Raw genomic sequence first — 15768 nt, forward strand, 5'->3', positions numbered from 1 at the left:
TTATGTGTATTATTAAGTAATAATTTACTTAACTTAATTTACTTGTAATGCATATATTTTCACAATGCATTAGTGACAGAGAATCATTGTAACAAAGTAGCTTCAAGAACGAACTTTTCCATTTGTCAGGGGAATCCGATTTCCTGCTGTAGAGTGTAAAACACCAAAGGGAATTAACCGGACATTGAACCTTTCCTTTACTCCGCAAAATCGTCTTTTAAACATCTGGGAGCTCTGCTCTGCTCTCCCATATGCAAGATAATTACTGTACATACGGCGTTGTTACTTTGCATTGCATTTCTGTTTTATATTCAAGAGGAGCAAAGAAAGTTGATTTTTGCAACTTAAAAGTTGGTTTTTATTTTAAAGGCTTTGTTTTACGTGGACAAGAGTTGTTGCTGATTCTTCTGATCCTTCAGTGCGCGATCCGCACTGCTTTTTGAAGTGAAACTCTGAGCTGCGAACATTATCTCAGCCGTAAGTATTTTGTCGCTGTTCTGTTTATGACACGCAGTCGTTCTGAAAATTTGTGAAGGATTTTAAGATTGAAATATTAAAAACTCGTAGAAAATGCTGTACAATAAAGTCTTCGCAAAATTAGGGGTATTATAGGGGTATACAGTATATTACAGCAGGTATTCTTACTTTAGTGAAATTTATTTAGATAAAATAGTGCTGTACCCCTTTGGTTAATGTAATGGATGATGGATACGAATTATGCAATAGCTTTATTTGTGCCACAGAATTTTGTTATTTGTGAACTTGCTACATTCTGTATGTTTGTTTGAAACACATTTTCCTGAAAAGTTGCATGCTACAGAAGATAAATGCTAGAAATGTATTAGCAGTCATGCAGATTTTTGTTTTCCACCCTATAAATAACTGATTTACTAGTCTGGTTTTGCAAATCCTTGAATCATTAAAAGTTCACTTCAAGTCATGTTGCTATGTGCTTAACTAGAAACTACGCACTGCACTATATCTTCAGATTTTGAATAAAAGCTACACTGAATGCAAACCATGGAGTAAAATCAAAGGGTCACGTAAGATCTGAACAAACAGTATCTGTATCTGGTGGGTGCAACAACTACTTTGTTGCATTACATACACTTCTAAAGCAATTTGTTAACGAATAAGGAAGGAATTGACTTGGTCAGTATTTCTCCGATGAGCAAACGTTCCAGTGCAATTGACCATTATTTTTGCTGTCATTACAAGCCCGGGCTCAGAGTTTTTCCAGTGTATTGTCACATAAATACATTTTTTTTCTTTATAATTGAACAATAAAAATGGTTTCCATTTTTCCAGTGTGTCAAAAAGCGCCTGTGTATTAAAACATATTAACAATTGGAGAAACGGGTTTAATGGTTTTAGTTCGATTGGTGAGGTGGTTGGTTTGTTATTGTTAAAGAGGGCTTATTTTTCATTCAGAGTGTAGTTAAAAGTTCTTTGATTGTGTGAATCTTCGCTGTCGGTTTTATTTTTGCAGGACGCGTGGCTGGTGTGTTTCACTATGATCGCAATATTCGCTACAGCCTGACGTTCCAGCAAGCTCAACAAGCCTGCGAGAAGGACTTTGCTGCCTCACTAGCCGACAGAATGCAACTGTTTACCGCGTATCAACAGGGGCTGGAAGAGTGCAGGGCTGGGTGGATTTCATCGGCTGAGGTGGCCTACCCTCGAGTTCACAAGAACTGGAATTGTGGCCAGAATCACACAGGCATCATCACATACGGAATTAGGGAAAACCTGCTAGAGAGATGGGATGTATTTTGCTACAAAGAGGACAACAATTGCTCTGTTTACCCAACGTTTTTCCCAACAGCACAGAGCTCAGAAGCAAGCGAAAACGCTGAAATTCAAAATGTTAGCTATGGCTACGTTACAATTACAAGTCCAGTGAGGAGGAGAAAAACGGGAACCAGAACTGCAGACACTGGAAACTCCTGGACCAGAGGGGATGCAAAAGGCTTTAATAACAACAGCCCTGTTACAACAGCTTTGAATGGCATGATATCTGGTTCATGAATTATAATGGATTAACCAGAGCAAGAGATGGACCATTTAACATTCCCGATGATGGAATTCAGGAAATGGGATCAAGCATCAAGGAGAGGCAAACAATGGAACCTTTGCTTCAGGGCGCAATGATAGGGGCTGCAGAGGTAGAGCAGGCAACTGAGGGATTTGAAATCCTGAGCAGTAAAATGCCCGGGTCCCCTCTGTTTTCTGTACAGTTAAAAACCACCCCCCATAATGCAGTGCCTGAATCCAAAATAACAGATGTCAAACTGGTGGGTCCCTTCAGAAATGTGAGTGCGTCCCTTGTTTCTGATACTCTAACGGCACATGCTCTTCCACTGCCTACACAAGGACTGTACCTGCAAGATAATGCGGAACAAACACAGGATGACAATATAGATTTTATACATCCCTCATTGAGGAAAGATATCCATCAAAGCACTTACACAACAACCACGATGTTCTCAATGTCATCATATCAGCCTAATACCTCACCCGAATTGCGCGTGGTAACTGCTCCAAAAACATCTGCTGCTGTATCTAATGAAAGGCAGACAACAGAAACATACTGTATACTAACCGGCAAGAAGCATTTTCTGAAAGAAGTTTATTTGAGTTTGTGAAACCAACAAAGACTCCAGTGTTTAACTTGACTACCACTGCACGTCTCAAGGACAGAATGGCTGGTAGCCGTATCATTTCACAAAACCTGGAATCAGAGCACACACAAAAAACAGGAAATGCTCATGGAAATGAAGGTATTGTCAATGGAACAAATGTTAATAAAGAAAAGCACAAATCAAATGTCTCACACGGAGAAAAGTCAAAGTTGTTTAATTTCAACACTCTCACTAGAAAGCAATACGGGCTTCACCACAGAAAAGAACGTCAATCAGAACAAACCAATTGTAAATGGCATTCTCATAATCACTAAGGATTTAGAGAAACCAATTACTAACTTAACATCTATGGGAACTGCTGCTGAAAATACAGTGAGTTCCAGAGCCACATTAGCTCTAAGCCCAGATGAACCACAAGTAAATCTTACTTTCGGTTCCCCAGAAGAGGAGCAAAAATATCACCATGAGAATATAACTACAGTGGGTGAAGCTAATGTTCATCACAAAGAGGGAGTTAATGGAACAAGTGTAAAAGAGGGAGTTAATAAAATGACTGCTCTTGTACATCAGGAACATTCATCACATGCTGCTAGAGAGAATGACAAAGTGTGGACTGACCATGTTTGACAGACATGTTGACAGAATAACAGTTAAATCCATTCCAATTAATAAAGGAAACCCTGAGTTCAGCCAAAAGAGGTCTCATCATGTTGACAGACTATTTTTGAACAGCAGCATGCATGATGTAAGGGCTGCTACAGAACAGATTGATCGCAAAAGAGAAAATGCTTTTTCCACTGGAACTGGCCGCGACAATGGCTTAGGCTCAGCAGCTGAGCAGTCATTGCATAAATCTCTTGTTGTTGCAGACAAGGTTGGGTACATACCCTCAGTGTCCACAGCACAGACATTTAAAGAACGTGAACCTTCAGTGACCCCTGTGTATTCTTCATCTCAGCATAGTACATGGATGGCAACCACCAGTGCTACACCCTCATTTATAGGGACAACCATGTCTTTGGACACATCCACAACCATACACAAGGCTCAACAAGGTGGTGAAATTCAAACTACTTCTTTTTCCCCTGTGGCTCAGACTGAAGGATCTTACATTTCATCGCCTGCACTGATGAAGGCAACAGCAGTAAGCCTGATACTGACTGACCCCTCTAAAGCCAGTGCTAATTTAACGTCCACAGCATCCATGGAAGAACACCAGATGAAAGAGCTTCATGTCACAGCCACCTCTCCTTCTTATCCAAGAAGCCACGATCCTGTTCAAGATTTAAATTCTGCCACTGATCAACCTGACCATCCAGAGAAAACACCTGTCACAGTTCTCATTGATACTGGTAGGCAGCGTGAAGCCACCACAGTTATAGGCAGCTCTGAGGTGCCACCAGGTAGGTTTAGACCAGTTTAGAGAGTGGTCTGGAGTCCTAAAACAGCACATTCAATTGTACATAATGAGTCTAATTTTCCAATTAGAGAATTTGCTGGGCTGTATTCTATGGAGTTTACACTTTGCCCACTGGGAAAAGAATAAGGCTTGCTACAGGTTTATCGGAGTGAGAGAGTTCTCATTCAAGCATGTGTCAGATGTTTTGGCTGTGTAAAGCCCATTGTCTGAGAAAAGCAATCTTTTAATTTCACTTTATGTTATATTTGGACCTTGTCTTGGAAATCAGGAAACAACCCCATTAGCAAAGGATTTACAGCTTTTCTGATGTGCCATTATATTAATGTGTTTAAACTTCTGTTTTTTGTTCTTCTATGGATATTTTATTTGAAAGTGAGTTTTCTTTAGTGCTGAACTGATGCCGTTTTTCTCATAAAGGTGGGCACAGTTCCCATGAGGACTATGATCTAACCTGTTTGAGGAAAAAACCTCTTTTTATTGATTTTGACTTCCTGTGCAGCGGGAGTAAAGACCAAATCACATCACTGCACTGCTATGTTATTCCACAGAATTCTGAAGCACAGATTGTTCATCTTGTATTAATTTTCTGCTTTATGCATGTTAGTGTCCTGTGGAGGTGTGCTACAGGGAGATAAGGGGGAGTTCCAGAGCCCTGGTTTTCCTCAGTCATACCCGAGTAATATGGACTGCACCTGGGAGGTCACAGCTCCTCCTGGGCACCTCATTCTCTTGGCATTTCACTCAATGGTGCTGGAGGAGCACAAGGGCTGCCAGTATGACTTCGTCACCGTCTTTGATGGCAAACGAGAGGAGGGGGTGGAGCTAGGCAGGTAACAGTGATGACAACTGAGCTTCTAAAGTCAGCCAGAGCATAAAAAAATCTAATGACGAATTTTACTGACATACAGTATACTGGGATACTGGGATACTGGAATGTATACTCTTTTAATTTGTTAAATTCCATTTTCAAGTGGGCTTCAAGGACATGTTCATATACCAGTTGCTTTCCCCTGTTGTTTCCTTACTTGGGCATCAAGTTTATTCAGTGTGATTCTCTGTTTTTCTTTCCATGTATTTTTCGCTACCTCTCATTTTAACAGCCAATTCAAGGAAAAGATGTAGAAATTTTTTTTTAAAGATAACTGTCAGGATTGTGCAAAAGGCAGTTCAATCTGCAGTGCACTATGCCTGGGAACCTGTGGCTAAAGCACTGTGCAATTAGACCAGTGCAATGCTGACACACTACCCAGTATCATGTCCTCTCTTTCGCCTTTAAGTAGCACTTTCAGAAAACTGCTTTGCTGGAAAAAATAAAAGAAGACGAAAGTCAGCCATCTCAGCTAAACAACAAAAAAGAGGAGAGAAACATGGATTATACTTACAGTGGTATTAAAAATGAGTGAAAATATAATATACAGAAAAATACTCAAATTACAAAACGTGGAAATACTGACATAAAACATTATGAACCCCACAAAAAAATCATTTACTTTTGACCAATTTTTCCTTATTCTCTTCCTCCTGACTTGATTTTCTTCATAAGAGCATATACAGTTTCAACAAAAGACTTCTTAAGGCCAAGCTGTCATTTTCAGCTCTTGCAAAACTTGCAAAAGGAATGAAATGGACATTTGGGATGGTTTATGACTGTTGCTGTGAGGTGATTGATTGAGTGACATCTTTTCAGCACAGGAGTCTGTGATAAAGTTTGATCTGCTACACAGTGAAAACCCCTATAGTTCCTAATCATTGATAGGAACTTGTAAAGGGGGTCTCAGGTTTTCACTTTTACAAGAACAGGCAAAACCAATGGTAGGTAACCCCAGAACAGCATATCAGTTTCACTTTGTGGGATGAACTTCTTCCCCCATCTAAATTTTGCATTAAAATAGATTGTTTTAACAAGATGAGAAACAGTTCTCAGACCTAAATTAAAAGAAAAAATACTGGGAACCAGCCATTGCTTAATGACTGGGCTCCACCAGGCAGTGATCTGACAGTTCATTGTAATCGCTTCTGTTGATGTCATTTTTTTTTGCTGTTTTGTCTGTCAGGTTTTGTGGGTCGGAGTTGCCACCTCCACTCAGATCGTCATCCAACACCATGACGGTGCAGTTGAGATCGGACGCCTCTGTGGAGCTTGATGGGTTTTCAGTCCGCTTTCATTCAGTGAAGCCTCCATCAAGTAAATCCTCTCATTAACTTTGGGGAAAAAAAAGTTCAAATGTCGACTCAAGATGGTGAAGTGAACACTACAGTTAATGCGCTGTAACGTACTTAGAGCATATTAGTGTATTTTTACCTTTTGGTGAAAAGCTAAAAGGGTAGGAAATACTGTATATTGTGTTATAAAGGGAAGAAAATGGCCCAAAAGCTTGAGCTTATTCCAGGTGCGAAGCAATGGTGAAAAAGTGAATAATCCATCAGTTTAATAGGAAAAAGAACATTTTTTTTCTCATTTGTAACATGGGATAGGCTTTCATGACACTGTATTGAAAACACGTGTATTACTCAGGCTTTGGGTACTGCTTTGTAAATTCATATTGTTGCTTTACATCATCTTTTCTAAAATAATTTCTTCTTTAGATATTATTTAATTGCATGATGTTCTTTGCAGGATCTATAGTTATAATTATTCAAAAGATTAAAAGGGTGATGGAGTAGTCAACTTTACAAAACACAAAATAGCAATTCTATTGTAATGTCCGATTGTGTATAAAATGCTTACAATTACGCTTTGCATGAACAATTTGATATACTTATTATGTTATTAGATAAACTGAAGACTTAAATCAATGCCAGTGTTGTAAATAGATCTGTAAAAAATCTGTAAAAAGAAAATGCATGATATTCCCTTTTCTCATACTGAACCTGGTTATTATGGACTTTGGTTTAAAGTACTCACGTTTTTTGGAGCCAATTTACAAACTTGTATTCTCCTTTTTGTTACAGTGAGTTTATGTGTACCTGCCCAGTTCTTTCTTCCAATCAGTAGTTCAGTCAAAGTCTAGTAGAGTTAGAGAAGAGGCATGATTTGAATAGCGAGTTTTATTGAGGTAACTCACACTGGGAGGAGGAAAATGACAACCCATCTGCAAGAATAGGGCTACTGCTCCCCTCTCTTCCCTCCGTCCCCTGCTTTAAGGAGGGTGAGGGGGAGGCGTGCACAAGCAAGGAGGCAAGAAGAGTGCTATAGTAGATGTAGGTAGGGAGAAGTGGAGGAGGTTAGGGTTTGACCTCCTTCTGAACTTCTGTTTAAAACTCTGTTTCATGGAGTTAAAATAGGATGAACACAATCCTATTTTTTGTCTAGTTCAATATTTTGAGCACAATATTTTGTCAAGCTCTTTCTGAGGTTCTGAATGCGTGGTCTTTTTTAAATTTTGAGGTCTTACAGGCCGTGTTAGATTGCGAGGGGGCAGGAATCGGTTTGAAGGGCTCGTGGAAATGGCTTTCGGTGGAGCGCTAGGGAGGATGTGTGCCGAGCAGTGGGAAAAAAGGGAAGCGACAGTGGTGTGCCGACAGCTGGGATTCCCTGGAGCTGCCTTCGCGTACAGGTATTTGACTACAATGGTGACCGTTTGGCGGCTGTATTGTTCAGAAGAAACACATTTCAATTGCTGACTCACGATCTCCAAAGTCAGAATTGTGAAGCATCAGTGTTGTCTGTTAACACAGGAAACGACAAAAAAATGCTTTTAGTTGCAGGCAAAATTAATTACAAATCTTTTTATAGCCCTACGTTTTACAAAAACATGACAGGAACTATGTGGAAAAAAGAAGGACTTGTTCTTATTTTTAAACCAGAATTGTTCTTCTTAAAATGGACTGCTTAGCTGTAACTAAGAAAATACTCTGGGTTTTGATTCTGTTTATTTTTAAGTGCTACACTCCAGCTGAAAAGATTTGACTAAATAAAAAGTCAGTAGTGGCCAACATGATGCCCTTAAGCAAAAAAAGCAAAAAAACTATGTAGATATACCACAGGAAGCCTCACCAGCTTGCCATCTTCAATTAAATGATGTACAGGGATGTATCACTCTGTCTGTGATAACAATGAGTCTACACTACTGTAGAATACATGAAATACATTAGAATCAGCACAATAGCATATATTTGGTGTGATTTCTGAATGAAATCACAGGATACAGGTATCAAACAATTATAGATTTGGATACACACAACAGTTGCAACACTTTTATAATGTGCAGAAATACATTTATCTTGCCTCCTAATGCTGTATTTGTCCCCTGTTGTTTGTAAAGGCTTTGATTAGCAGGACCCAAACAATACCTCACTGGTTGAGCAAAGGAGTGAGATTTGGTGTGTTTTAGGCTACAAAGGGGCTCACATTCTCCTCTGTTGCAACAGAAGCTATTTTTAAAGAATCTATTATATTGCAATGTCCTCCAACAGAAGTGAGCTCATTCCAATCTGAGCCTTTGGTGGTTTTGAGCACGCATGGACAGAAAGCCTTGGTGTTTCGACATGAGATCTTTCTCCAATTTGTAGGGTCCAGTCACAAGCACGTGACCCTCCTGTGACTGTGTCCTATGTTGAATGCTCAGGGGATGAAAGCTCCCTGGATGAGTGTGAAGTTAAGTGGGGCCGGAAATGTAGTACAACAGAAAGAGCTGCCGTCCACTGTCAAGGTAGGAACTGAACAATGTGAGACTCAGGATTGTTCTGTGGAAGTTTATTCTTAGGTCATTTTGCATGGCATGGCATACTGATGTGTCCATATCCACCACTAATGTTATTATACATTTAAGTACAGAGACTCGTACGTCTATCTAACACTTGTGCAACAATGTTCAATTGTGCGAGTGCGTTGCTGAGAAATAAAGTTCATTTTCTAGACCCCTACTTTATTGCGACATATTACAAAAGGAGGTTGCTGCTCCAAAAAAGGTGGACTTACCAACCAGGTAAATCCAAGAGTTTAAAGGCATATAACTTATTACATGTGAAGGCTGAGCAAATCCATCTTTTGGCATAAAGTAGAAACAGGAAAGCTTTAATTGAATTTGACCGCAGTTTCAAATTTGTGTTGAGAATTAATATCAAGATGGTTGTGTCCGGGGTCAGCACACAGACCTGGGCCAATGAAAATAGCAGTGGATAGCCTTCAGGGTTAACGTTATAGACAATTTATAGGTAGGACAGGGTGGTTGCTTTGTTGTAGGGTTCTTGCAGAGAAATGGTGAAAAAGATAAAAAAATTGACATCAAGATGGATCAAACTCTTTTTCTTATATTTGTTTTAAATGTTTTTATGGGCCTCTGGTCTTGAGTAGTTTTACCCATAAGAAGTTGGAATTTAAAACATTATTGGATATCCCTACTAGTTATTTAAAAATATAATCCTAGAAATACTGTATTAATTGCAAAAATTGAGTCTGAAGGCATTGTTTTCAGTACAGTTTATTTTACACCAGTTTTGTCATTTACCATTTTGTCATTATGATTATATGCATTATTTTGGTTTCTATATCAGTTCTTTACAGTGGCACCTATATGTATTTGAACATTTATGACCTCAGGCTGTCCAATTAGCTTGTTTCAGAAAGAAGCTGCATCAGACTACAGGTGCTCTCCTGGACATGAGAGCTGTGAGGGCATGTTTGTTTGTTGTAGTTATGGAGACCTGCTCAATCCTGAGGAGTGCTGGTGTCCTGGAATCTGGAACCTATGTCATTGACCCAGATGGGGAGGACCAGGGAGTCGAGCCCTTCCCTGTCTTCTGTGACATGAACTCTCTGCGAGCTGATGGTGCGCTCCCCTCTTAACTCCCAGAACACTCCTGAGTTCACACCTGTGGTAGTGCAAGAATCTGTAGTGACTTAACAGGGTTAATTTTGTTTGGATAAGAGAGGATTAGCAAGTGTGTCTGTTTAGCTTCTGTAGGCTTACAGCATACATAAGAATTATTTTAGTGCTTTACACTGTCTTAATGAGAATGAACTACGAACTATGCATAAATCACGGTATAATCTGTAGTCTTACCATTTGAAATTGTGCAGTCTTACCACTTGAAATACTGCAGTTTCTCTGGAGTTGTGAAATAAATTTTGAAGACAGAGCGTCATCCCTGCTCCTCTCCTCTCCTATCACCATCCTTGTAGTAGGTCCTCGGTGGCCAGGGAGTGAAGGCCAGAACTCACCTCCAGATGTTCACCAGCCCTATTACTAAACACCAAGATGTTAGTAATTTGGTTCAGGTTCCTGAAGTGTTTCATTAATTATTGTGGCAAATACATCTAAAAGCAGGGATATTCAAATGCCAGACGGTGCTTTACATTATAACAAGGCTTGGATACAGTCCCCTGTTTATGCTGCAAATCAATATATTGTGGGTGTTATTGTGGCACAGTGGTTTGAACTGCTGCCTTGCAGCGCTGGGGCCCTGGGTTCCTGGGGTGTTACAGATGCAGCCATTCAAAGTGAGCGGTACAGACACGTACCGCAGGTAAGATGACACGGGGTACCGCGGTGCGTGATTGGTTGACCGACAGGGGCACTCGTGGTCCGTTGGTCTGTCGTAGAAAGACTTACTGTAAACGTCTTTACTGTGCCCGTTGTAGATATTGAATTTTACCACTGAAGGGAAATCTTAGTAGCTGAGCATAAAAAGAATAGGAGCATACTGTAACGCGTGTGAAGGCCATAAACGATATTAATTTTGGAACGTAAACATACAGTATATGGCTGGTCTTGGTACTTTAAAGAAAAAAATACACACCAGTATTCCATTTCTCCCTAAACATTGTAAGCTTCGAAGTCTTTAACTAACGTGATACCGGAGTCAACAAGCATACTTTTAGAATTTGATTAAAAGGGAATATAATATGGAATCGCGTATCTCAAGAAATTAATAACGATATAATTATATTCATGTTGCAAAAGAACTGCAACGGACATAAAAACTCCCTTGCTTTTAACAGAGCGTTCCATAATTTCTAACTACGAAAATGCCAGGTGAAAGGATTTGTAAACATATTTTGTTAAAGCAAGTCAGTTTTTTCTGCAACACATAAAATACATTTTTCCAAGAAAGTTTAGCCTTTGTCACTAATGAAACCACTAAATAAAGACATAAATATAGAAATCTTAAGATTTGTTTTATTTAATGTTGGTAGCAGGATGAACTGTCAGAGTGTATATTTTGTCGCAAAGTTGCTGCAAGATGTTAACAGTGAAAAAGGTATTTAGAAATGAGTTATTTCAAGATGAAAAAGAAAACAAAACATGGTTTCATTACGACCAGAATCGGTCTTGAGATATTTTTAACTTGATTTACAGTATTTGAGAGGTATGTCTTAACACCGATACTACAGTGCTTAAGTACTGCTCACGTATATGTTTCTAGGTTTATATTATGCATTTCATACAGTCAAATTACTTTTGAGCAACTAATAAGAAGCGCGAAACGGTATGCGTTTTACTTTCGTTTTGTGCTGGGACCCATGGATTGATTAGAGATATCAAGTACATACAAGTCATTTTTTAAATGTTGCAGTTCGTCTTGGAAAACATGTTACGAGTACATCATCTATCAACAATCACACAGGTTCTGTTTCCATATTGCGGATTTTGGTTAGGTATTATCAAATCCAGTGGCGCTGTTAGTTTACTGAGTCCCATGTCACACATGGTCTGTGATTGAAACCTGTAAAACCGGTTTAATTCGTCACAGCCAGCACTCTTCAGGTGTGAGGGTCTTCTGCTCAGAATGAAACGCTAAAATGTTTGTGTATATTCTAATGGTAGTGGGGGCAGGGTGTGTGGGAACAGGTTTGGTTGAAATTGCATTGGAGATCTATGTTCTTCACACCTGAAACATTTTCTCTGAAAGCATTTTCTTCGCAGTTTAACTGATCTTGTTACAGCATGTTACAGTTTACTATTATTAACCATATTAATTTTAAGTGCTTAATGTAAAATCTTGTAAAAATATATTTTCATTGTTCAAATATACATTAAGTCTGACTATCATATAATAAGTTAAATACAAAACTAAAGAAAAAATAGGGTTAAATATAATTCAAAATATTTTGCTAACAATGTTAACTGTTTATGAATAATAAAATGTATTAACTAAGGAGTAGGATGGCACAGTTGTTAGTATGTTTTTTGTTTTGTTTCTTTTTCATAAATACAACAGTAGTACCTGATGTCTCAGTGGCTTTCAAAATTAAATTATGCATGCAAACCTGTGAACTAGAAAGATAACTAAGATATCCATCCATTATATTCCATAATATCCATGAAATATATGGCGCTGAAATACAGTATGTGTGACGCAGTGGTGGCCTGACACGGTGAGGTGCCCTGGCAGCTGTGTGATGCAGTGGTGGTCGGGTATGTAGAGGTGCACTGGCAGCTGTGTGCTGTGACGCAGTGGTGGCCTGGCACGGTGAGGTGCGCTGGCAGCTGTGTGATGCAGTGGTGGTCGGGTATGTAGAGGTGCACTGGCAGCTGTGTGTTGTGACGCAGTGGTGGCCTGGCACGGTGAGGTGCGCTGGCAGCTGTGTGATGCAGTGGTGGCCTGGCACGGTGAGGTGCGCTTGCAGCTATGTGACGCAGTGGTGGCCTGGCACGGTGAGGTGCGCTGGCAGCTGTGTGATGCAGTGGTGGTCGGGTATGTAGAGGTGCACTGGCAGCTGTGTGTTGTGACGCAGTGGTGGCCTGGCATGGTGAGGTGCGCTGGCAGCTGTGTGGTGTGACGCAGTGGTGGCCTGGTACAGTGAGGTGCGCTGGCAGCTGTGTGGTGTGACGCAGTGGTGGCCTGACACGGTGAGGTGCCCTGGCAGCTGTATGATGCAGTGGTGGCCTGGCACGGTGAGGTGCGCTTGCAGCTATGTGACGCAGTGGTGGCCTGGCACGGTGAGGTGCGCTGGCAGCTGTGTGATGCAGTGGTGGTCGGGTATGTAGAGGTGCACTGGCAGCTGTGTGTTGTGACGCAGTGGTGGCCTGGCACGGTGAGATGCGCTGGCAGCTGTGTGGTGTGACGCAGTGGTGGCCTGGTACAGTGAGGTGCGCTGGCAGCTGTGTGGTGTGACGCTGTGGTGGCCTGGCACGGTTACATGCGCTGGCAGCTGTGTGGTGTGACGCAGTGATGGCCTGGCATGGTGAGGTGCGCTGGCATATAATGAATATATTCATGTGCATCCAACACACAGTTCAACGCTAGCAACTACACAAAATCTAAAATGTGAGCTCTACTTGCCACTTACAATACCAACAGTACCAGCTAAGTTTAGTAGTGACATTTTCATGGATCTTTTTAACAATAAAATTTACAACATCAGACTTCAGACACAATTAAACAGGCCTCAAAAAAGTCTGGTACAAACATTTTCAGCATGGTGAAACATGGTGAACATTTCCACCACTGCGTCACACCACACAGCTGCCAGCGCACCTCACCGTGCCAGGCCACCACTGCATCACACAGCTGCCAGCGCACCTCACCGTGCCAGGCCACCACAGCGTCACACCACACAGCTGCCAGCGCACCTCACCGTACCAGGCCACCACTGCGTCACACCACACAGCTGTCAGCGCACCTCACCATGCCAGGCCACCACTGCGTCACACCACACAGCTGCCAGCGCACCTCACCGTGCCAGGCCACCACTGCGTCACAACACACAGCTGCCAGTGCACCTCTACATACCCGACCACCACTGCATCACACAGCTGCCAGCGCACCTCACCGTGCCAGGCCACCACTGCGTCACAACACACAGCTGCCAGTGCACCTCTACATACCCGACCACCACTGCATCACACAGCTGCCAGCGCACCTCACCGTGCCAGGCCACCACTGCGTCACAACACACAGCTGCGTGCACCTCTACATACCCGACCACCACTGCATCACACAGCTGCCAGCGCACCTCACCGTGCCAGGCCACCACTGCGTCACACCACACAGCTGCCAGCGCACCTCACCGTGCCAGGCCACCACTGCGTCACAACACACAGCTGCCAGTGCACCTCTACATACCCGACCACCACTGCATCACACAGCTGCCAGCGCACCTCACCGTGCCAGGCCACCACTGCGTCACAGCACACAGCTGCCAGTGCACCTCTACATACCCGACCACCACTGCATCACACAGCTGCCAGGGCACCTCACCGTGTCAGGCCACCACTGCGTCACACATACTGTATTTCAGCGCCATATATTTCATGGATATTATGGAATATAATGGATGGATATCTTAGTTATCTTTCTAGTTCACAGGTTTGCATGCATAATTTAATTTTGAAAGCCACTGAGACATCAGGTACTACTGTTGTATTTATGAAAAAGAAACAAAACAAAAAACATACTAACAACTGTGCCATCCTACTCCTTAGTTAATACATTTTATTATTCATAAACAGTTAACATTGTTAGCAAAATATTTTGAATTATATTTAACCCTATTTTTTCTTTAGTTTTGTATTTAACTTATTATATGATAGTCAGACTTAATGTATATTTGAACAATGAAAATATATTTTTACAAGATTTTACATTAAGCACTTAAAATTAATATGGTTAATAATAGTAAACTGTAACATGCTGTAACAAGATCAGTTAAACTGCGAAGAAAATGCTTTCAGAGAAAATGTTTCAGGTGTGAAGAACATAGATCTCCAATGCAATTTCAACCAAACCTGTTCCCACACACCCTGCCCCCACTACCATTAGAATATACACAAACATTTTAGCGTTTCATTCTGAGCAGAAGACCCTCACACCTGAAGAGTGCTGGCTGTGACGAATTAAACCAGTTTTACAGGTTTCAATCACAGACCATGCGTGACATGGGACTCAGTAAACTAACAGCGCCACTGGATTTGATAATACCTAACCAAAATCCGCAATATGGAAACAGAACCTGTGTGATTGTTGATAGATGATGTACTCGTAACATTTTTTCCAAGACAAACTGCAACATTTAAAAAATGACTTGTATGTACTTGATATCTCTAATCAATCCATGGGTCCCAGCACAAAACGAAAGTAAAACGCATACCGTTTCGCGCTTCTTATTAGTTGCTCAAAAGTAATTTGACTGTATGAAATGCATAATATAAACCTAGAAACATATACGTGAGCAGTACTTAAGCACTGTAGTATCGGTGTTAAGACATACCTCTCAAATACTGTAAATCAAGTTAAAAATATCTCAAGACCGATTCTGGTCGTAATGAAACCATGTTTTGTTTTCTTTTTCATCTTGAAATAACTCATTTCTAAATACCTTTTTCACTGTTAACATCTTGCAGCAACTTTGCGACAAAATATACACTCTGACAGTTCATCCTGCTACCAACATTAAATAAAACAAATCTTAAGATTTCTATATTTATGTCTTTATTTAGTGGTTTCATTAGTGACAAAGGCTAAACTTTCTTGGAAAAATGTATTTTATGTGTTGCAGAAAAAACTGACTTGCTTTAACAAAATATGTTTACAAATCCTTTCACCTGGCATTTTCGTAGTTAGAAATTATGGAACGCTCTGTTTAAAGCAAGGGAGTTTTTATGTCCATTGCAGTTCTTTTGCAACATGAATATAATTATATCGTTATTAATTTCTTGAGATACGCGATTCCATATTATATTCCCTTTTAATCAAATTCTAAAAGTATGCTTGTTGACTCCGGTATCACGTTAGTTAAAGACTTCGAAGCTTACAATGTTT

General features: G+C 40.7%; 1 protein-coding gene across 4 annotated transcripts in view; it reads left to right on the forward strand.

Annotated features, from left to right (window-relative positions):
* LOC148832911 (neurexin-4-like) overlaps nucleotides 1–15768 on the forward strand; it is a 31593-nt gene that overhangs the window by 1992 nt on the left and 13833 nt on the right. For 2 of the 4 annotated variants that reach the window (XM_088919745.1, XM_088919744.1), the window contains exons 1-7: nucleotides 7–477; nucleotides 1490–4045; nucleotides 4667–4892; nucleotides 6117–6247; nucleotides 7451–7619; nucleotides 8575–8714; nucleotides 9699–9833. In XM_088919745.1, coding sequence (XP_088775871.1) covers nucleotides 3226–4045; nucleotides 4667–4892; nucleotides 6117–6247; nucleotides 7451–7619; nucleotides 8575–8714; nucleotides 9699–9833 — 1621 coding nt within the window. In that variant the 5' untranslated portion in view covers nucleotides 7–477; nucleotides 1490–3225. Of the gene's footprint in view, nucleotides 1–6; nucleotides 478–1489; nucleotides 4046–4666; nucleotides 4893–6116; nucleotides 6248–7450; nucleotides 7620–8574; nucleotides 8715–9698; nucleotides 9834–15768 lie in introns of those variants that run through there. The other 2 variants (XM_088919746.1, XM_088919747.1) reach the window with 2 other exon arrangements.

Source organism: Atractosteus spatula, chromosome 6 (genome assembly GCF_055471065.1).
Source record: "Atractosteus spatula isolate fAtrSpa1 chromosome 6, fAtrSpa1.hap1, whole genome shotgun sequence".
Classification (NCBI taxonomy): Eukaryota; Metazoa; Chordata; class Actinopteri; order Semionotiformes; family Lepisosteidae; genus Atractosteus; species Atractosteus spatula.